This window comes from Magnolia sinica, chromosome 11 (genome assembly GCF_029962835.1).
Source record: "Magnolia sinica isolate HGM2019 chromosome 11, MsV1, whole genome shotgun sequence".
In the NCBI taxonomy this organism is placed as follows: domain Eukaryota; kingdom Viridiplantae; phylum Streptophyta; class Magnoliopsida; order Magnoliales; family Magnoliaceae; genus Magnolia; species Magnolia sinica.
The window spans coordinates 84,783,783-84,808,326 of NC_080583.1; the positions used below are offsets into that span (position 1 = coordinate 84,783,783).

A 24,544-nucleotide genomic window follows, 5' to 3' on the forward strand; every position below is an offset into this window, starting at 1 on the left:
TTGATCTAAAACTCCTGTGACTCTCAGGAAGCTTTTAATGGTGAGCATTCAATCCACAATGCTTCCTGTGATATGGTCCACTTGATATGTGGATCTAATTCACTTTTGGGCTCATGTCATATAATGATCTGGAATAATGGATGGACAGCATGAATGAAACACATACATCATGGTGGGGCCCACAGAGCAACACCACTAGCCATTGGCTAGTTGCTAGCCAATCTGCGTCCGTCCAAGAGCTAGCGAGCCCTACCATAGAAAACATAAAAGTCCCCAGTAGTCACATAGTTTTTGAATATCAAGTGAATATTTTTGTTTTCCCTCCATCCACGTGAGAGTCACTTGTTGAATGTGTTGGATGGTAGATAAATATCGGCTGGCATTTGAAAGGCTTCAAACGCCGGTGCCTTTCTCACCACTTGAATTTTGAATCTCCATTATATTTGGGCTCATGTTCTAAAATAAATCCAAACATGAGTCACATCAAAAGCTTAAATGAACCACACCATGGAAAACAGTGAGGGCTGAACGTAGAAAGACAAAAACTCCATCATAATCATATAAGTTTTGCATCAAGTAGATATTTGTGTTCTTCATCCATGTGGAAGTCACCTTATGAATGTGTTGGATGGCATATAAATATCATGGTTAGCATTAGGGTTGAAAGTTGGGCAGGTTCAACCCGACCGACCCGATATTGGGTTGGGCTCGGGCAGGATATATCGGGTCCGATCTCAAGCTTGGGCTATACAAACACCAACCCGATAAAACTTGGGTTGGGCTCGGGTTGAGATCGAGTTGCCCGACCCAACCTGAACCCCATCAATATATAAGTTACTTATAAATTATAATTGAGTGTGGATCATTTGTGTTGAAGGCACGCTAGTGATGTCGGGGTCTCATTTGTCCACGTCATTTCTAAGGACTCAAGCTAACAAGATATTCCAGATTTCTCTCTCTCAAATAGATTGCGTGTAATGCTACATGACTTTTAAAGGAGTAGTTGTCCTATATTTTAGCTTGTTTTTTTAAAGAAAAAAAATGAAGTTCTTTATGATGAATAATTACATATATAATTAATAAAATCATAGATACAAAAAATAAATCTTATATTGAAATATAATAAATTAATGTAATAAAAAAAAAAATATTAGCACATATGCACCCGACCAACCCAACCAAGCCCGCTTGGGTTGGGCTTGGGTTGAGAATTCCCAACCCGAGGTGAGGTTGGGTTGGGGTTCAGGTATAGGAACCTTGGGTTGGGTTAGGGTTGAGCACCAACCCTATCCAACCCGCCCGACTTTCAGCCCTAGTTGGCATCGGAAAAGTTTCAAAGGTCCCGTCTTTGTCACCATTGTTTCCCATCATGCGGTTTACTTGAGTTTTAGATCTATCTCATGTTCGGGCTATGTCTTGAAATGAGTGGCAAAATAAATCCACGTAATGGATATAACACAACATAGGGCTGCATGAATCCTCCTCAATAGCCTGCATTGGAGGCAATTCAAGTGAAATGGACTTTGGATGATTATTGGCACATCTTTGCTAGTAGAAATGTTTCCATAGAGCCTTGCACATGTTATCATGCCAGGCTTACCCATTGGTCTCCCGCTTTTGAGTCAATTACATGTTTGGCACTTGTATTTTGAGTGTATTTGAGAGAATTTTGTCCTAAGTTCATTGTTTGCCGCCATGTATTTGGAAGCAAATGGTATCAAATGTGTTTGAACTGCAAGCATTTGGTGTGTTTTTGAAATCTCAATGTTTTATTATGATTTAGGTGTAATTGGAGTGAAATGCATTTTTGGTTCTATTTTAAAGGTAAGAGAGCCACATGTGTAACCAAAAAGTCACTAGGCTAATAATCCACCACATACAGGACACGCTGATGATACCCAAAAAAACAATCAAATTATCAACCAACAACGCTGAAATCACATCAATAAAATGATTCGAACTATCCAAACATTAGTCATGTAGATGGATGATTAAAAGGTTGACAAGTCGCTCTTTTATGATTCTTATGTTTGTGGCCCACCCGAGGCTCGTAATTTTCTTAATTTTGGCTAGAGTATACAGGGCATGAGCCAAAAAATGAAACAGGTCCAAATCTCAAGTAGAGAATACAATAGGAACCAAACAACCTTGGTTGAATGGCCACCATTAAAAACTCCTCAGGAGTTACAATAGTTTTTTATCAAGCTGATATTTTGTGTTTTCTCTTCCATTGATAGAGTTAGCTGAGAGCTATTCCCCATCCAATCCTGCCATGCTCGGGCCAGATGGACCACAAAACAAATGTCCAATCCTAGTGATAAATCTCTGAAAGTTCTACTGATAGAGTTAGCTGAGAGCCAAGAGCTATTCTGCATCCAATCCCACCATGCTTGGGCCAGATGGACCAGAAAACGACTGGAAAAAATCCATGCTGCCCGAATCAGGTATCTCCAGTCCAATCAAATATTAGTATCAAGCAACAACAATACCTCACTGGGGAATTCCATATAATTGAATATTTCTATTGGGCCCATATGAAGGCCTTGAACTTGTAAAAAAATCATATAGGTCATGTTATTACATCAGTTGAATGCCAAAGAAGAATGGGACATGAGAACAAAAACATCATGTTTTGAAAAGGGAAGGAAAAATAGAAAAGTAAAACTCACAGTTTCTGTGGGATGCATATCTGATCAGGCCATGGACCACATGATGCCTCCATAGCATTCATAGAAGGCAAAATCAAAGCCAAGAACAATCCCATTGAAGGTGCCCTCTCCTGAAATAACACGAACTGTCAAAGGCCGACTTGATTGGAGGATCACTAATTTACAAAAGATCTCTACTGTTATTGGTCATTCAAGGCTTCTGCAACTGTGGAGCATTTTCTACCAATGATGACCCTATCTGAAGCATAAGAGGATACACGGGGCTGAATTCCTTGTCTCCTCTCGCTCTGACCTTTGCGGCGTAATCATCAAGAGTTGCTTTGATGCCTTTCCAAATCTGATCCTCTCCTTGTGAATCCAACCACAGTGAATACTGCAAAGGCGTAAGCCTATTCCTCTGCAACGGTGACTGCAACTCATCTGGCCCTCGTGAGTAAAGGTGATGAAGTATGACACTTGGTGGCAAATCTTGGAGAAGTGGAGATTCCCCCAACTGCGATATTTCCAAGAAGATAACAGGTCGAAATGCACGGAGGGCACGATATGGTGCACCTAGCTGCTCTACTGGGAACAAGTTCTGGCCTACTGCCAACTCCAACTCAGCCATGTCTCTTGCCATCCGAAGCTTGCCCGACTCCGAAAGAGGTCTCACAAGAGCAGCATGCCTGATAAAGAAAATCAGAACCCGCGAAGCCATTTTCCTGACAAGCCTCATGCATATGGACTCCGAACTTGTATTGGCAGAATGTGTCAGAGATGAAGGCAACAGTCTTGATAGGAACTCGGTGCGGAAGTGAACTACACACTTCTGCAATTCATCCATGTAAGCTGATGCATTGTTGTCCATAGTTGCATCCATGCCCAAAACACTGAAGTTCTGGTCATGGATTTGCAAGATGCAACCCTCAAGACGATCGAGCATGGCTTGGAATACAGAGGTCACAGAGTCACATGCAACACCATATATGAAACCTAAAGACGGAGATAGGACCTCCAAAGCAAAAGCTGGTAACCCAGACACTATAGATGAGATGCGTGTGTGAACTTCTTGCAGATGTAGACAGAGAGCGAAGTTTTTTACTTGTGCTGGAGTCGCAGGACCTGTTACTTGACGAGCCTCAGTACCGGCAGTTATCTGTCATTTGGAACCACAAATATTTAAATAAACTACTGTGATAAACCAAAATCTGATGCATTTCTGGCCAACAATTACATTAATTGGCGTTTTGCAGTACTAAGCCAACATTTGTCAAGTTCAGTTCCTCAGATATGCAGACCAAGGAAACTGTGGAAGTCTATGGTCCTCAGACACGAAACTTCAGAAATCTTAAGATCAAGAGGGATTACATATATCAATTTCAAACAAATAAGAAATCCAAAGTATGCATACAGTATGATGATTTTCTAGAATCTTAGTATAATCATGTCTCAATCAAAATGAGAAATAACATTTGAGGATATATCACCAAATTCTGGAAAAAAAAAAAAAGGAAATGCAGAAGAAAAACCTGGTCTTCCAAGGTAAGACAGATATAATATGTTTAGTCAATATATCTCTGTGGCAGAATGCAAATGGTATTATGGAACAGCTCTTAGGAGCGAAGGTACATCAAAGATAAATTGTGGAGAGGGAGCAATGCCAAAGACGAACAGTCCACTCAATTGTGTAGGGCTGTCAGCAGACACCGGACCCACAGGTAGCAAACGTACCTGAGCCGATTTAAATGGGACTGAGTCAAATTCTCCGACCTGTTTAAAAATTGGGCTGGTTCAGAGTGCGCCATTAAGTGTTCTGTCCCAGGTTCATCCTGGAGCCCAAAATTCAGGTCAATCAGACACTCAGGTGGGCCAAAACTGTGAAGAATATGTAAAATCATTCCTAAAGACTAAATTCACCTGGTGTAGCCCACCTGAGTTCTGGAATGGCCTACTTTTGGTGTCCCTTCATCCTAGTGGGGTGTGTTTGATGAATGGATTGGATGGCATGTACACAATACAATAGGCCCCGCAAGCAGTATGGAAGATTTTGTTGGTTGTCAATCCCCTCCCAACTGTTCCCCTGTGAAATGGCCACCTAAGTTTTTGATCAGGCTGATTTTTAGCCCAATGGCCAGACATCGAAGGGCACATCTGATTGATAGAGGGATATCATGCACACATCACGGCGGGCCCTATAGAGGCCAGCACTGCCGTAAGTTACAGTAGTGTTGACACCATAGGATCCCCCCCTCCCTGCCTACTGATGGATGTCATGCACACATCAGGGGTCAACACTACTGTAAGTTACAGTAGTGTTGACGCTACAGAATCCCTCCCTGACTCCCCTTGTGTGTGTGTGTGTGTGTGTGTAAACATGTGTAACACACTAAAAACGGGAGACTCCATCCCTCCCTCCTTGTTATGGTGTGGACTCCCTGTGCTTCGGGACTGGAATCATCTCCGCGTTGGGGACAAAAGAACACGTGTGAAGTGCCCACACACACACAAATCTGTCTTTCAAACTGTAGCTCAATTGATCAATGAACATCCCTCATTTTCAGACAACATCATGAACATGGTGGGACTCCATCCCTCCCTCCTTGTTATAGTGTGGACTCTCCTTTGGGACCGGAATCATCTCCATGTTGGGGACAAAACAACACGTGTGAAGTGCCCACACACACAAAAATCTGTCTTTCAAACTGTAGCTCAATTGATCAATGAACAGGCCTCATTTTCAGACAACAGCATGAACATGGTGAGACCCATCTGATGGACGCTTAGATCTCATTTGTGTGCCACTTTGACGTGTGGTTGGTGTGTAGTTGGGCTCTCCCTTGTGTCCAGGAGCTTATAATAAACATAACAATTTAAGCATTTTAAGCATTAGGAGAATATGATGGAAAATAAGCAGGCAATAAGAAATTATACACATGACAAAAACTCAATTTGAATTGTTCAATTTGTCGGCCTCTATTTATATAATTTTATAAACCAAAAGTTACACTAATAGGATTTTCTAATTGGACAATTGATGGAGATTTAATAAATGGTTTTAGGGTAAACTACTGAATATTCCAAATTCGATGAGTAAATGTCCGTTAATTGGATGATAAGATTCCTCAATCGATCCAATTTTGAGGTGTTGACCTATCCATGATAGGTCCTCCCCACAACTTACACAGTTTAGTTTCAGTAAATGCATGCTGCGTCTGCAATTTCTGAGCACTTGAGTGTTAGCTGCTATGCTCTGACAGAGTATGAAATAATGTGGCAAGCAAGTAAATTCAAGTTAAACCATCCAAATCATGGGCTACTGTAGATCATGAACCAATAGCTACACTTTTGTACAATGATTTGCTTTTCTATGAACAGATGTCCATTAATCAAAAGCCTAGGATTGCTCAACCAATGTCCTCCTTCTCAACCTACCAGGACCCAAACCTGAGCAGTTGACACTTGACAGTCCTATCCCAGGGTCTTGTAACATGATTATGACTTTGGATGGTACTGACAGTCTGGTACACATGAGAGGTGATGTTGCAAAAGAAACATCAGTTAAAATCTATTCTATTTGATTCAGTAACCTCTAGAGTAATGTCACTGGGACACCATGCCAAACTTGGGGACCCTTGGACAGGCCAAAACACCAGTTGGACGAAATACCCTGGTGACATCATAAAAAGCGTCATTTGTCGTACACTTCAACTGGTAATTTATCATACAGTCAGCTGCATATGATTGTTCTCCATACTTAGAATTGATGGTCAAGAGAACTCTCAAAGTGAATTGTTTTGTTACCTGGGCTCTTAGTGTTCAAAATGGGATGGAGATTGACAAGGATTTTTTTAATCACACACCCTGACGCAAGACAATTAACCACTTGCTCTAAAAGCTCGAATTGTTAGAGTATGGCAAATTTATCCCTTTATCTCATAACCCAGGCTCCACATCTCATGGGTTAGGACCTCGGCTGAACCCCCCTCGTGGGCTCGTGGGCCCTAAATCACATGGGCCGCCCACCCCAAGTGTATCTCCGCATCCCAAGGGCTACCCCACTCGAGCCCGACGTGAAATGCCCCTGCATTAATCACCCCTGGTGAGGAGTCTCGAACATGAGACCTCCCCCGTGGGCCCCAAATCACATGAGTCACCTACCTCGAGTGTGTCCCCGCATCCCACGGGATACCCCACTCGAGCCCAGTGTGAAAATGCCCCTGCATTAATCACCCCTGGTGAGGAGTCTCGAACACGAGACCTCCCGCTTTGATACCAATTTGATGCAGAACAATTAACCACTTGCTTTAAAAGCTCGAACTATTAGAGTATGGCGAATTTATCCCTTTATCTCATAGCCCGGGCCCCACATCTCATGGGTTAGGACCTCGGATGAACTCCCCTCGTGGGCTCATGGGCCCCAAATCACATGGGTCACCCACCTAGAGTGTGTCCCCGCATCCCACGGGCTACCCCACTAGAGCCCGGTGTGAAATGCTCGTGCATTAATCACCCCCGATGAGTAGTCTTGAACAGGAGACCTCCCCCGTGGGCCCCAAATCACATGGGTCACCCACCCCGAGTGTGTCCTTACATCCCACGGGCTACCCCAATCGAGCCCGTGTGAAAATGCCCCTGCATTACACCCATGTAACTTTTTAGGGAATTTTACAACACATTTATTTTTGGGGCCATATGGGGCATAGTGTTGAGCAATTAACGGTGCGTTTGGTAAACTGAATTAAACAAGTCTGAAATTAATTTAAGTACTAGATCTATTGTGTACTGAATTTTAAGTATTGATAAGTGTTGGAATGCCTATTTGGTAAACTATCTGAAAAAAATTCTTGAACATTGAAATTTAGTACAGAATCTAAAATTTTTTGTTTCATAAAAATGTCTGAAATTTGGCAATTTTACCAAATTGCCCCTAATGTGTTAAATAACTTTATTTGTTTAGGAATATAATCACATAACCAATCCATTTTTCTGGAAAAAAAAAAATGTTGATTTTCAATTTGATCTCACAAATAATAAATAAATTGTTGATCACTCTGTTCAAAAATTGCATTAACTTCTGGAGCATCATCCTCTTGAACGTTGAGACCTTCTAGATGAACATCATCATTACTCTTCTAGCAATCTATCTGTCACAATTGCTCTCATAAGGAAAGTGTGTATTGCCATGCACGCAATCACTATATTCCTTTTTGCAAATGAATATGGTGCCATCCTCTTTTTAAATTGAGAAGCTTGCCTTCAGCACTCCAAATGCCCTCTCAATGGCATTCCTCAAGTTGGCATGCATGTGATTGGAGACTTCTTCCTTATTTCTTGGACGACCACCACCACGGAAGTGATTTAAGACTTCTCCCCTAAAATCCGGATTGCACATGTCTTGGGCCATCCCAAAAAAATGAGATGGCCCACCTTGATGTCTACATGAAATCCACGCCATCCCACCTTTTTGCCAGCTTATTTTAGCGGATGAACGCCTACAATTAACAATCTTCTTGGGGGCTACAAAAATTTTGCGTGAAGCTGATATTTTTGTTTTCCCTTCAACTCGGTATGTGTGACCTAATCAACAAGTTGGATGGCAAATAAACATCACAGTGGGCCCTAGGAGGTTTTTAATGGAAGGCGTTCAATCACCACGATTTCTTGCGGTGCGGTCCACTTGAAATTTGAATCTGCCTCATTTTTTGGCTCATGCCTTAAAATAATTATCCAAAATGTATGGACGACATTGATAAAACAAACTCATCATGGTGGGGTCCACAGTACACGGTCCAGTAGCCACCTCGCTACTTGCAACATCAGGAGGCAATCCCCATCCACAATGGACACGGCTTCAGTGGATCCCTCATTGTGGGGCCCACAGTGATGTATCTTATATCCACGTTGTCCATCTGATTCATCATATCATTTTAGAGTATAAGCCCAAAAATACAACATATCCAAATCTCAAATGGACTACACCACAAGATAAGGTGGTGATTTAACGCCCACCATTAAACATTTCCTAGGGCCCATTGTAATGTTTATTTGCCAACCAACCTGTTGACTAGGTCACACAAACCTGATGAAGGGAAAACAAAACTATCAGCTTGATCCAAAACTTTTGTGGCTCCCGAGAAGTTTTTAATGGTTAATCACCATTGTTTCATGTGGTGTGGTCCACCTGTGATTTGGATTTGCTACATTTTTAGGCTAATACCCTAAAATGATCTGACTAAATGGATGAACGACTTGGATATAAGACACATACATTAAGGTGGGACCCACATTAGGGATCCACCGACCCCGATGGATTCAGAAATCTAGTGAAGTTGCATCCAGAACGCGGATTGCCTATTGACAATGTCAGTAGCCGGTAGCTAATGGACAATGCTCTATGGGTCCTACCATGATGTATGTGTTTTATACACACCGTCCATCTATTTCTTTCATATCATTTTAGGGCATAAGACCAAAAAATGAGATAGATCCTAATCTCATGTGGACCACAACACATGAAACAATAGAGATTGAACGCCTACCATTGAAAACTTCTTGGGGGCCACAGAAGTTTTGGATGAAGCTGATTTTTGTGTCTTCCCTTCACACAGGTCTGTGTGGCTTAATCAACGGGTTGGATTGCAAACAAACATTACAATGGGCCCTAAAAAGTTTTTAATGGTGGACGTTCAATCACCACTGTTTCCTTGTGGTGTGGTCCACTTGAGATTTGGATCTACCTCATTTTTGGGCTCATGCCCTAAAATAATATGGAAAAATAGATGGACGGGATAGATAAAACACATACATCATGGTGGGGCCCACATAACACCTTCTAGTAGCCCCCTCGCTACTGGTAGCATCGGTCGGCAATCCGCGTCCAATATGCGTCCACGGATTTCCTGCGACAAGAAGTTCCCACACAAGGAAGCTAGGTGGGGCCACCGTGATGTTTGTGAGAAATTCATACACCCTGATGTATATGTTAGATCCACATCTTCCATCCATTGTTTTAGATCATTTTAGGTCATGAGACCAAAAATGAGACAGATCCAAATCTCAAGTGGACCAAACCACGAGAAACAACGGGCCTACCATTGAGAGCTTCCTGGGGCAACAAAAGTTTTGAATCAAGCTGAATTTTTGTTTTTCATTCATCCAGGACCGTGTGACCTTATGAATAGATTTGATTGCAAATAAACATCTTGGTGGGCCCTAGGAGGATTTCAACAGTGGGCATCATTATGCCCAAGCTTTCTGTGGTGTGGTCCACTTGAGCTATGGGTTGCCTCATTTTTTGGCTCATGCCTTATATTGATTTGGCAAAATGGATGGACAACATAGATATAACACATACATCAATGATGTGGGCGTCCTAAAATTCCTTTTTTCAAGAGAAAAAGAGAGAAGTTAGGTTTATAGAGAAGTTCGTGGAAGAGGGGGATGAGCTCGGAGAATAGGGATATTTTGGGAATTTTCAAAAGATGCTTGCACTTACCGCATTATGCAGAAATCACTGGCTGCTTTTGGCGCATAAACCACCCCCAAATTAATTTTGTGATTAAATTCCATCAAGGACTTCTTTGAAGTGTGTTAAACAAACACCCAAAATAGTATATCAAGTGGCTGAAAGGCAAAATGAGCATAGGTTGACTGTTGCACGGATGAGAATGTTGAGATAGATGTGTGGGAAGGCTAAGAAGGATATAATTAAGAATGAGGTCAGCCAAAGCAGCCTAAGAGTAGTTCTAATAATAGATAAAATGATGGGGGATATATTGAGATGGTTCAGCAATGTGCAACGAATATTGGAGACAGTTTTGATAAGTAGATGAGTGATTAGGGTTGAAGAGCTTGAAAAGAAGATCAGTAGGAAAGGCCTAAAATGACTTGTACTGAGACGGTGAGAAGGGATATAAAGGATTGTTAACTTACCGAGGATAGAGCAATCAATAGGAATGGCTAGCAAATCTGGATTCATAAAACTGGTCCCAAATAGTTTGGAAAAAGCTATGATGATGATATAATAGAATTATAATTTTCAGGAAATAACGAACAAGCTAAAATGATAATCATGGAGGGTCAAGTTTGGGAGAAATCATAATGTAGGTGAGTTAAGCAGACAACTGTGATTGCCATGTTCAGGGCACACACAAAGCAGATCAAGAATACAGACTGAGCAATGTACCACTTTCATCAGCAGAACAAGTCATCGTTTTATCGAATTTCGCATATTGGTGACAACAAGAAGTGTGTGGTTGAGTCTCTTTCCCTAGCAGTCATGAATTATGACCCAAATGCCTCGACATTGAAGTTCAGTTTTCAATCTTACCAACAAAGGAAGAATAGAAGAAAAGTAATACAAGCAGGGGGGGAGTGCTAGCAGCAAGTCGAACTCATAAAAAAGGTTGAACAAAAGAGTTTCAGAAGAAATACAGCAAAAAAGTGAGATGCAAACTCAATATCCTCACTGTATAAAGTAATAATACCTGGAATTCAGCTCTTTGGCCCAGCAGGATTAGGACTTTGCCAATTTCACGTAAGACAATGAGAGTCAAGTGAGCATTTTGTGCAACAGCTTCAATCTCTTCCTGAATGCGTAAAATAATTTTTGCGATCTGCTCTTTTGAGGGACTACCTCCCCGACCAGATACTGGAAATATACTATCAACAAGATCTGAAAGTCGGCGCAAGCAGTCTTTCTTAAATTCCGTCTGGAATATGTCAATGGCAGCAGCCATTTGATCTTTTCCTTCTGATGTGATAGCTGGGAGGACCCCTTTGACATCAGTGTCTCGTGAAATTCTTTCAAGAAAATTCTCTATCATGGTGAAGAGTTTAGGGTAGCCCGAAGTAAATGTTTCTTTGACAAAACTTGATGCAGTGAAAGCAGATTTCATTTGACTGGCAAAGGCTTTCACAAGTGCTTCCCAAACTCGATCTGTTAACATAGGGTCACCCTCCTGCACAAGAATATCGACTTAGTTTAGCCAAATCAAAGATTGACAATATCATGGAATAGAAAACTTCGGCCCTGTTTGGTTGCCACTTAAATATTAACTAAAATGAGATGAAATCATTTTTAAGTGGCAACCATACAGGGCATGAAAGTTTCACTCGTAGCGAATGAAGCGAAGGCATACCATATGCACAACCAGACAATGTACCAGTCCAAAACTACCACCAGCACAAGACTTTTTCAGGTACAAGAGTGTTCCATTCTTCTTGCCACATGCATGATTGATGCAGGCTTATGGTACGACCCAACAAGATGCAGGCCCATAGCCCTCTATAGGAGCAACATGTGCAGATTTTTGGGCTGATTAATTATAGATTTGGGGAGCCTAAATCGAGGATTATAATTTACTATTTTTTGGGAGATATAGGAGGTTGATTTAAAGATATGATTGAAGATCTAATTGTTGTGATTGAAGGTATGAAGGAGATCTAATTGATATGACTGGAGATACAGGTTGGTTTTAGAGATATAATTACTTTCCTTGTATGCTTTTTATTAGGCTGTTTACCACATTAAGGAAGATTAAATTTGTCTGAAATAAATTGAGATTGATTTGAAATTAATCTCATAGTTGGGGGATCTATTAAAGATTCATTTAGGGCCTATCAAAGAAGGTGGTGGCGTAGGAATTATCAATTCAAATATTTTTCTAAGTGTGAGTTTTCTTAAGGTTTTTGTATGAGAAGAAAATTAATATCAATAAAGTTCTCTCCCTCTCTACTCCATTGTTCTTGTGGGTAATACTTTTTTGCAATTTAGGTGTCAAGATCTCATTGACTCGATAACCGAGTTGCACCAATGATGCATGCCCTCACATTTCAAAGTTAGACATAACATCTTCATCTGCTTCCATTCATTGGAGAAGATTACCGTGAACAAACTATCCTTCAAGTTAAACCTTACAATGGCAACATGACATAATCGCCCAACATCCCACACGTGTGCACAATAAAAGGAACACTTTCCTTTTTTTTAGCTTGTTCCTATTTTTTTTCCTTTCATATTCCTATGTTAAGAAAATATCTCCTTCTTAGGAAATAAGTATTATTAGATTTTCCTGTTTTAGAGATCTCTATGTTATTGTTTGGAAATAAGTATTATTAAATTTTCTTGCTTAAGGGTTTTCTTATTTTGGGGATATTGGTCAGCAAGAGATCCTACTTTCAGATTTCTTAGATTATGTTAGAGATTTATCTCTAAAATCATTGTTATCTCTAAAAAAATTGTTAGAGATTTGTCTCAAAGAGGAAATCTTGCAAACACTCATTATAAATAAGGCATGGATCCTATGGACTAAAACAAAGTTGAATAATATTTTCTTTGAGCAAGTTCTCTTGTTTCTCTACAGCAATATGTTGGAGAGGGGGAATTAGTGACCTCTAATATAAGACTAGAGGACTGTTGAGCTTGCTTACAGTTATTGCATCTTTTTTCTTTTTTTGTGATTCGAATTTTCAGGCTGATACGTTGAATCTTATTGCAATTAGTTTCTTCCTTGATCTAGTTGCATTACAATGACTTTTCTAAGGTTGTGTTTGGTGCTTTGGTTGCACCTATTTCCTAATCAGTCCAATTTGGTGCAAAACATCATGAAATTTATGATATTTGGTCTAACCAAACACACCTAAAATAAAATCAAATAAATTGCCATCCCATTTTGATCTAAACACAAAACACCCAGAATTCCAACACCAAGAGTATGGCAAAATTCAACATGATGGATAATTGTTACAAAAGCCAACATAATGGAGAAAAAAGGGGTCAGTGTGATAACTCATAAAGTGAAGGATTGGATTAGAAAACCGACCTGCAAGACCTCATCAAGGAACAGGGCATGAGTGAATGGGTCCCGTTTCTTCAACAGTACCCTCTGCAAGTGCCAGACAGCGACCATGATCGAATGCAGCTGATCTATACAGCTGCCCATCCTCTGCCAAAGTCCCTCCTTTGCTTTAGACACCCCACCAATCTGAGGCGTCCCACTCCTGTGTATCCCGCCGGGGCCAAAATTCCCTGACGATGCCGCTGATATAGCTTTCATATCCAAGGCAGAACTCAAGCTCTTCACCGCCTGGTTCTTGTGCTTGTTAATCAATCCATCCACAGTTGATCGCAATTCCCCCAAATTGTAGAAAACCTGCAGACCACTGCCAACTTCGGCCTGATTCAACCCCTCCATACCTCTATCCAAAACCTTCATCCCCTCCGCTCGAAGCCGGGTCCCAATCTCCGCCAGCCACACCCTCTCCTCGTCGACGACCGAGATCCCCGAGAGTCCATTCTCCTCGCACAGGCTCTCAATCTCACGATGCAGCTGTGCGGCCTTGGCAAGGTCCAATCTCTCAGACTCAGCCCCGGCAGAGGCCATCAGATCCTTGAGCTTCTTCGACTGCCGGATGACGCGGACGGTGAACTGAAGGAGCTCGGAAGTTGCGTGGAGGTTGGAGAGCTGGACAGTCTTCGTACGGATCTGGCGGTGGGGATCGGCGATCTCGAGGCGGATGCGGCGGACAGAGGATTGGAGGGTGGAGATGCCGGATCGGACGACGGAGAGGGCGGACTCAGCGTCTTTAAGGGAGGAGAGCTGAGCGAGGAGGTCGTCATGTCGGGAGAGGACCTCGGTGCGGAGCTGCTTCTCGAGAAGGCGGATGCCGTCGTCGAGCTTCTCGGCACGGGCAGCAGCGGAGCCAGAACTGAGGGCTTGGGAGGAGAAGCGAGTGGAATCGAAGTCGGGGGAGAGGAAGACGGAGAAGACGGGATCGGAGGAGAAGGCGTCGAGAGGGGAGGAAGAAGCAGCTGGAGTAGAGGTGGTGGTGGTAGTGATAGAAGGGAGAGTAGATGAGCGGTCTTTGAAGGTGGAGAGCCGTTGGAGAGGGGAAGATGGGACAGATGGACGGTGGAAAGATGGAGACGAAGCAGCTGCTGCCATGGATGCGAGAGAGAGAGAGAGAGAGAGAGAGGGTGGGGGGGGGTGGTCGGGATTGGAGAGTGGCCGAAGAGAGAGAGAGAGAGAGAGAGAGGGTGGCGGGGGTCGGGATTGGAGAGTGGCCGAAGAGGGGCGTGTGATGGAGGTTGGAAGATGAGGGGTCGTCCGCTAGATTGGGCCCACCGTGATGTTTATTTGAAATCCACCCCGACTATGCTGTGCATCAACCCACTTAAGGCCCGAGTTGTAAATATCAGCCGCATCCAAGATTCAGATGGACCACATGATTGCAAAGAGTGTACATGAAAGTGTAATTAGGCATTTACTGGTTGAAGTGGATTTACCATAAGCATTACGATAAAACTATCAAAGTTGTGGCCCTTTTTAAATTTAGAGGTTGTTAGATAAATATGAACAAATGCTTTGTAATCGTAATTTTTTTAAAGAAAATTATTTTGACATCCATGTCTATATTCATTGTCCAGTGAATTTCTAAGAACTTCTTTATATTAAATCATTAAATACTATAATTTTAAATATAAATCATGTCACATCCATTACCTTTATAATCGAGTCTCTAGTAAACCCAATGTAATAAAAACCTTAATATATCAATCCTTTTGTTATAAATTATAATTTAAACTATAAACTTTGACTTTTGTAATCACTTTTCTGAAAAGTTCCCCTTGACACGTCACTTGAAATTTATTTATTTATTTTCTAAATAATAGTTAGGTATAAAAGCTGGTGAAATGGTCTCAAAAAGTTTAACATATGTAATTAGAGTTCCAAATCATATAAAAAGATTTTCACGGAAGCACAGGTAATAAGGTTGTTCTTTTTTTCTTTTTCTTTTTCTTTTTATAGATATATACAACATGACTTAAAACATATATGCAATGCAAATAACATTTCAATATCATGTTATTCAGAGTCCAATTAAGTATATAAATTCTCATATATTTTTTAATCCAGTTGACTAACCTTTCTTGATGCTCCGCATATTTTGGCAACGAGACCTTGTTGTATAGTGCTAAAGTTGTTAAAAAGATGTCTTAAATCTGAAAATCTTCAACTAACCCTAAGAAAGTTCGGCTCAAAGTTCAGTAACGGTGTATTTGGAATTCCTGAGATCTTCGACCAATCGAAGGACCGGCTTGCCCAGTCGAAGGGTCCTTCGACTAGTTGAAGCTCTGGCTCGACTAGTCGAGGGTTACACAGATTGTGCGCGAACTGCGTAAATTTTAGGTGGTTTTCAAGAAGGTGCGAAAAGTGAGGTTTCCTAAACTATAAATAGGAGTTCATAAGGTCATTTTAGTGTATTATAAGGCTTTCTAAAGGTATTGCAAGGGTTTTTTAAATAATTATAGGGTTTGCAAGGGATATAGCAAGGGTGAGATTCGAGTTTGTTCGAATCGGACAAGTTTTCTCTCTTTGTAATTTCTACTTTCATAGTAAAGATCTGTCGCTTTGTGCCGAGATTTTTTCCTGAAAGTGTTTTTTACATTAAAATTTTGTGTTACCTTGTATTTGCTTGCCACTCTTGGATTACTATCCTAAATCCATTTCTGTGTGATTCCACAATATGTTCCCTAACAAGTGGTATCAAAGAAATCGTTAGGGCATAGATTTGAATCTGCAAGAATAACACGATAAGAAACGCCAAGTTTGATGTTGAGAAGTACTCGGGTAAAAATAATCTTGAGTTATGAAAGATCAAGATGATTAGTCTATTAACCAAGCAAGGCAAGGTTAAGACTCTTGAGGAGTGAAAATAGACTATGAATGACGATGACTGGAATACTCTTGACATGAATGTTTTAGCTTTCATCCGTTTATGTCTCACGAATGAGGTTCTCTACAATGTTTTGAGGGAGAAAACTGCGGCTAATTTATGGGCGAAGTTAGACGATATCTATGCGAAAAAATCCTCTTAAAATCGCTTACAGTTGAAGCTATAGTAGTATACATTCAAGATGGCATAGGATAGAGATCTGGAGGCCCACATTAGCAACTTTAATAAATTAGTTTGCAAACTGCTAGATATGAAAGTGGTGATTAAAGATGAGGAACAAGCATTTATGTTGTTGAATTCTCTCTCCGGCATCGTATAAGTCATTCAAGGACACAATGTGCACACCAAATAAAACACAGAGTATCGACACCGTTATCTATGCCCTTTAAGAGAAAGCCATAAGAAAGCTAAACGGCGGCATGGGGACATCTTCCGATGCACTGATTACGAGGGACGGAAATACTGATTGAGGTACAGGATCCTCAAGACCTAGATCAAGATCCAAATCTAAGGGCAAGGGCAAATGAAAACTAAAGCGCTGAAACTGTGGGATGAATGGACACATGAAGAGAGATTGCATAAATCATAAAGCAAATAAAGAAAACTTAGATGCTTCTTCTAGGGAGGCCAATGTTATCATATCCGATGAAGAAACAAGTGGATGTGATTTTCTGTCCGTGTCTATGGTCGAACACTTGCATGAAAATCTTAAAGATGAGTAGATCATCGACACATGATCATCATATCACATAACTCCTCATCGGAGTTGGTTCGTCAGTTACAAGGAATGCGATGGTGGACGAGTTTTTACGGGCAATGACAATACTTGTAATGTTGTGGCTATTGATACGGTGAGCATCAAAATGTTTGATGGGATGGAGCATACCTTGACTGATGTCAGGCACGTTCCTGATATGAAGAAAAGTTCGATTTCTCTCAGTACACTTGAAGTTATAAGGTGTAAGTTCACTTACATTGATGGTGTCCTTAAAATTTCAAAAGGAGCACTCGTGGTTATGAGAGCACAAAGGCACAGAAACTTTTACAAGTTGATCGGGAACACTTCAGTAGGTAAAGTGGCAATGGCTATTATAGATTCCACGTATGTATATATGTGACATGATCATCTGGTCCACATGAGCGAGCAGGGTATGAAAGTATTATCTGATCTTTGTTTGATTCCACCTTTTAAGAATTATGATTTAAATATATGAGAGCATTGTATGTATGATAAACAATGTAGATTATCTTTTAAATCTGGAAAACATGTATGTAAATAAGTGCTTAATTATGTGCACTCTGGCATATGAGGCCCATCGTCAGAGGTTTCCGTCAGGGGGTCGTCATGATTTGTTTCATTAATTGGCGATTACTGCAGGAAAGTTTGAGTTTACTTCATAAAACGTAAATCCGAAGTTTTCACCGTATTCAAACAATGGAAGGTGATTGTGGAAAAACAGTCGGTACGAAAAATAAATGTTTTAATGACTGACAATGGTGGAGAATTTACTTCCACTAAATTTAATGAATATTAAAAAAATAAAGGGATCATTAGGCACAACACAGTATGCCACACGCTCGAACAAAACAGTGTAGCCGAGCGGATGAATCGAACTCTCTTGGAAAGGGCCTGATGCATTTTAAGTAATGTTGTATTGGGCAAGGACTTATGGATTGAGTCCATTAACACGACTTGCTACTTGGTGAACCGATCCCCGTTCACGGCAATTACATGTAAAATTCCCAAAGGAAGTATGGAGTGGTCATAAGCTTGATTACTCAAATATGCGTATATTTGGTTGTGAGGCTTACTCCTATGTACTGTCAGTTAACAGAGATAAGCTAGACCATAGAACCAAAAAGTATATCTTTATCGGCTATAGTATGGGTGTGAAAGGTTATAGGTTATTTGACAAGGTCACACACAAGGTCATCATTAGTCGTGACATCGGATTCGATGAAAGCTCCCTATTCCACAAGAATGATCAAAAGGAGTGAGAGGCATCAGAAAAGTTGGTTGTAGATGTCCAGATTGACACAGATGATAATTAGGCAGAAACAGATGCGCGGACAGAGGTACAGGAAGAGGTGGAGCAGCCACCTGTGAGAAAGAACTCACCGCATGATCGCAGGTTACCAGCAAGATACAAGGACGACTCTAATATCGCATATGTCCTCATTATAAATGAGGGAGACCCATCATCAATTCAGGAGGCTTTGATGAGCCTGATATAAAAAAAGTGAAAGGCAACTATGAATGATGAGATGAACTCGTTGCACAAAAACCACACATGGGAGCTGGTGGAGCTTCTAGTGGGCCGAAAAGCGATCAAATGCAAGTGGTTATTCAAAAGGGAACATGATAAATACAAAGCAAGGCTGATAGCGAATGAGTATGCTCAGAGAGAAGAAATCGACTTCACAAATATATTCGCGCCAGTAGTTAAGTAAGTATCTATCAGATTCGTAGTAGCACTGGTTGCCTAGTATGATCTCGAGCTGAAACAAATGGATGTCAATACTACATTTCCGCATGGGGAATTGGAAGAGCATATCTACATGAAGCAACCAAAGAGTTATGAAGTTAAAGGGGCAAAGAAAAAAGTTTATAGGTTAATGAGGTCGTTGTATGGCCTGAAACAGTCGCTTAGGCAGTGGTATAAAAATTTTGATTATTTTATGTTGAGTTAGAAGTTTGCTCGGAATGAATACAATCGCTGTGTCTATTACAAGACACTAAGAGATGACAAAGTTTATCATTTTAGTATTGTATGTTGATGATATGTTGATCATCAGTCATGATATGTCTGAAATCAACGTACTGAAGACTCGCTTATCAGGGACATTCGAGATGAAAGATCCGGAGGCTGCTAAGAGAGTTCTCGACATAAATATTCATATAGATAGGAAGATGAACAATCTTTGGTTATCACAGACAGAATACCTTAAAAAGGTGTTGATCAAGTATGGGATGGACCAGGCAAAGCCAGTGAGCATTCTCCACGCAGCTCACTTCAAGCTTTCATCAGAACAATATCCTAAATCAAATGAGGAAAAGTAGGTTATGTCTCATGTACCTTATTCGAATGTGGTTGACAGTATAATGTATGTCATGGTCTGTACGAGACCAGATATTTCACCGGTAGTCGGTGTTGTGAACAGATACATGTCAAACCTTAGCAAACAACATTGGGAAGCGGTGAAAGGGCTTATTCGATACATTTGAGGTACGAAAGACTATGTTTTAACTTTTGAGAAGACAGGAGTAAAGTTGGTAGTGTATGTGGATTCAGACTATGCAAACAGTATAGATTCCAGAAAGTCGACTTTTGGTTACTCGTTTGTACTAACGGGTGGAGAAATTAGTTGGATGTACTCGTTTGTACTAACTGGTGGAGAAATTAGTTGGATGTCGAAACTTCAGTTTGTGGTGGCTCTTTCTACGATCGAAGTAGAGTATATGGCAGTGACAGAAGCGTTTAAGGAAGATGTTTAGTTAATAGGCACGATAAATCAATCGAAACTTCAACAGGAGGCCATGCCGGTTAATTGTGGTAGCGAGAGCGCTATCAATTTGACTAAAAACTATATTTATCACTCGCATACTAAGCACATTAATGTTCATCACAATTTTATCCGACAGATGCTCGAGGAATGAAGCATGACACTAGAGTAAATTCACACGAGTGTGAATCCGACAGACATGCTCACCAAGGTCGTTCCTACAGAGAAGTTCAAGTTTTATGCAACTTCTCTGGGCTTGGTGATGGCGTAAAAGGAGGACGGAGTGTGTGTGAGAAATATTTATTGAAGCTAAGATGCGACGTAGAGATAAGAGAAGAGGTCAATAAGGTACATGTTTGAATATTGAAGACATGATAGAGATTGTTGTTAAAAAGATATCATAAATCTATAAATCTTTAACTAGCCGTGAGAAAGTTCGGCTCGAAGTTCAGTAACAATGTATTTAGAATTCCTAAGATCTTCGACCAATCGAAGGGTCTTTCGACCATTTGAAGCTCTAGCTCGACTAGCCGAGGGTTACACAGATTGTGCGCGGACTGCAGAAATTTAAAGCGGTTTTCAGGAAAGTGCAAAAATGGGGTTTGCTAAACTATAAATAGGAGTTCCTAGGGCCATTCTAATGTATTCTAAAGCTTTCTAAAGGTATTCTAATAGTTTTTAAAATGGTTATAGGGTTTACAAAGAGTATAGCAAGGGTAAGATTTGAGGTTATTTGAATCAGGTAAGTTTTCTCTCTTTGTAATTTCTGCCTTCAAAGTGAAGATCTGTCACTTTGTGCCGTAGTTTTTTCCCGAAAGGATTTTCCACGTTAAATTTTTGTGTTCTCTTGTGCTTGCTTGGTGCTCTTGAATTGTTATCCTAGATTCATATTTTTGTGATTCCGCAGTACAATCCCCAACAGCTTATCCATCCAAATGGCATTCCAATAGAACCTGTTGTATGATACTCACCTATTTAAAAGACATTCTAGGTTTGGCAATGAGAATTTGTTTCAAACATACCTACCCATCCAAAGGGTATTAGACTGATAATTAGAACATGTTACAAACATACTCACCCACCCAAATGAATCATTGGTAAGGGACCGATCAAGCGACACATTCATTTCCTACCAAGTCCAGCAACGGAAACTTGTTGCGATCTTGAGACGCTCGCGCCGCCCAAAGGAATTACGATCGAGATCTAGTTTCTATTTACAATGTATAACCACGTGCTTTTTCATTTATTGTGCAAAATTACAGACCTTTCAAATAACAAAAAGTTCATAACTTAAAGCTTATCCAATACACAAAAACTTATTACTAAGCCATTAGGGGGTGTTTGGATTCACGTTTTGGTTGTATTGTATTGTATTCAGTACTGTTCACGTATGCGTTGGGCGATATTCAGAATACATCCAACGGAGACGTGCCACTAACCAATGTTTGGATATGACGTATTACTTTAACCTGTATACAATTTCATGTGAGATCAATGTTTGGAAACGATCGAATAAGGGCCACACGATGTATATATGTACGTGTAGTGGGGCCCACTCACTGTTCCATTGAATGATCTGAGCCGTTCATTTACTTCAGAGGGTGGGCATTACCCTTGCCTAGGTGTCATTTCGTTTTTATGTAAACTATTGCAGAATTTCAACCGTTAAACATGAAATGGACGGCGGAGTAAACACCCTCATAGGCCACGCTGATTTCATTCTAAAAGCACTCCTTTCCGGATGGTTTTTCGTCCTAAATCCAATGGACGGAGTAGATTTTCCAAAAAGCTTCAATAAGTGGGCCACCAAACTTCACAGAGTCGACGTACGTCGAGTCTATTGCGAAACAGAGGTTTCATCTTTTCGTTGTGGGCCACCATCATGCAATGAAAGGTGGATCTGAACCGTTTATCAAGTAGAGGGAGAAAAACCCATAAAAAAACATGTTGACCTTTCATGGCCATGTACTTCCTCATGATCCCTACAATTATCAAAAGAAGACCGTTCGGCTGTTGTTTCAGCTTGATTGTCTCAGTGGGCCACATCATCGGATAATCAAAGCTCACCATTCATGGTTTAAATCTCGAGAGGAAGATGATGGACAATGTAGATTTGTCAAAAGACGGCTATACCGGGCATTACCAGCAACACAATGAAAGAAGAAAATGTTTTCTTCCTGTTTACGTCTGATTGAACGTCCGACCGGTTGCGCGGTACAATCTTATCAATGATGCAAAGTGGTTCTCGGGCGTATTCACGCGCGTTGAATGCGTCGCCCGCTATTCGTTTCCAAGCGAGGGACATGTCCCATCAACCCCACTAATATAATACTATACACTCGAAACCGTGAATCCAAACACACCCTTAATGTTCCAAAGGTTACAAGAATTCTTTTACAAGCACAAGTATTTCAATACACAATATAATGCAAGAGTTCCACATAATTTTTCAAAATCATCACCAAATACAGTTACTAGCGTGTAAATTCAATTTCGAATTTAGCAACAAAAAAAAAATAAAAATCCAGCTATCATTCATGATTACAAACAAAAACCAACAACAATATAAATCAATTCATGAATTTCAATTCCAAGCCAACAAGATCATCCAAACACAAATCCATATGCTATAACCTTATAAATTTGAATCGAAAATTGGCGTTAAAAAATATCACCATGCAAGATAAGGTATGAGACAACTCACATTTTTCTAATCTCAAACTTGAGTCGGTGGTTTAACTCAGCGAATTGTCTTGCTGATTACCTTCCTTATTCTCTTCTTCTATATCTTTCTTCTCTTTCTTCTTTCTTCTTTTTTTTTGCCATCTTCTTTTCTTTCCTTACTTTCTCTTATTCTTTCTTTTCCCCTCATTCTAATACTGGACCAGAGGTAAACTAGTTCGATTATACAACACACAATGAGTTGACTCATTCAACTCAGTCACTCTCCATGTCTCTTTCATTCACGTTCTATCTCATTGCAAAGAGTATACATGAAAGGCATCTAACGGTGGATTCCATATAATCATAGCGTAGGGCCCGTAAAATCAATAGTGGGACCTCTCTCTCAATCGTTTCCTTTGGTTTAGCCCACATGAATTACATGTCAGTTTTTTTTTTTTTTTAAACCCAGAGTGAAAGTGTGATTAGGCATTTAATGGTTGAAGTGGATTTAACATACGCATTATAATAAATCTATCAAAGTTGTGGCACTTTTGAAATTTGAGGTTGGTTAGATAAAAATGAACAAATGTCGTGTAATCTTTGTAATCGTAATTTTTTAAAAGAAAATTATTTTGACATCCATATCTATATTCATTATCTAGTGAATTTCTATGAACTTCTTTATATTAACTCATTAAATATGATAATTTTAAATATAAATCATCAATCACATCCATTAACTTTATAATCAAGTCTCTAATAAACCCAATATGATTTTAAAAAAAAAAAACTTATTGTATCAATCCTTTTGTTATAAATTATAATTTAAACTATAATTTATCCAATACACCAAAACTTATTACTAAGCCATTAATGTTCCAGCCCTTTGAAAGGCTACAAGAAATCATTCACAAGCACAAGTATTTCAATACACAATATAATGCAAGAGTTTCGCATACATTTTCAAAATCATCACCGAATATAGTTACCTTAGTGTAAATTCAATTTTTAATTTAACAACAAAATAATTCCAGCAATCATTCATGACTACAAACAAATACCAATAACAATATAAACCAATTAATGAATTTCAATTCCAAGCCAACAAGATAATCCAAACACAAATCCATATGCTATAAACTCGTTATTTTAAATAAAAAATGGCGTTAAAAAATATCACCATGTGAGAAAAGGTATGAGACAACTCACATTTTTATGATCCCAAACTTAACTCCGTGGTTTAACTCAATGAATTGTCTCACTAATTACCTTCGTTATTCTCTTCTTCTTTCTTTCATCTTTCTTTCTTCTTTTTTCTTCTTCTTTTCTTTCCTTACATACTCTTATTCTTTCTTTCTATTCCCCTCAATCTAATACTAGACTAGGATGTGAACTGGTTCGATTATACAACACACAACAAGTTGGCTCATTCGACTCAGTCACTCTCTGTCTCTTTCATTCGGATTCTCTCATTGTTTTGCTATTAAAAAAAGAAAAGAAAAAAAAGGACCTGTCATGATCTGATTCTCATGCTGCTGGGAGGGTTTCTATATATTCCCCAGGTTGGGGATTGTTCCAGTTAATTTAAGTTTTACAACTATATGACAATGAGTTCCAAAATTTTGTTGGCTTGACAAGAGATTAGGTCATGTGCTATTGTCAGAAATGGATCATACAAAGCATGTTTGAAAGTGGTTCAGCCGGATGAATACTCAACGCACTCACACAGGGCTAGGCCAATCAAATCTCACCATGTCAGGGCCTCACCAAACTCAATGTTTCACTGGCATCCCCAATTCCTGCTTAGCATACACCTCCACACTCTTAGAAATTGCTCATGTTGCATTTAAGTAATTCAAATAGAACTGCCTAAATCATGGATTCCAATTTAGATCTATCCATGAATAAAACCTATTCTTTTGGTTAATTGAGGATAGTGATTGCAATCGGCCAGGCCAAGTAAGGCCCAGACCCAATCAACACTTAGGCCC

The 24,544-nt window shown here is 40.1% G+C and overlaps 1 protein-coding gene across 1 annotated transcript; it reads right to left on the reverse strand.

The window, feature by feature from the left end:
* Nucleotides 1-2,501: 2,501 nt before the first annotated feature.
* Nucleotides 2,502-14,645, reverse strand: LOC131219596 (conserved oligomeric Golgi complex subunit 5-like). The gene is made up of 3 exons (XM_058214832.1): nt 13,472-14,645; nt 11,135-11,608; nt 2,502-3,804 (listed from the first exon to the last, which is right to left on the reverse strand). The coding sequence occupies exons 1-3, from the start codon at nt 14,591-14,593 to the stop codon at nt 2,860-2,862; spliced, it is 2,541 nt and encodes an 846-aa protein (XP_058070815.1). The 5' UTR covers nt 14,594-14,645; the 3' UTR covers nt 2,502-2,859.
* Nucleotides 14,646-24,544: the final 9,899 nt, after the last annotated feature.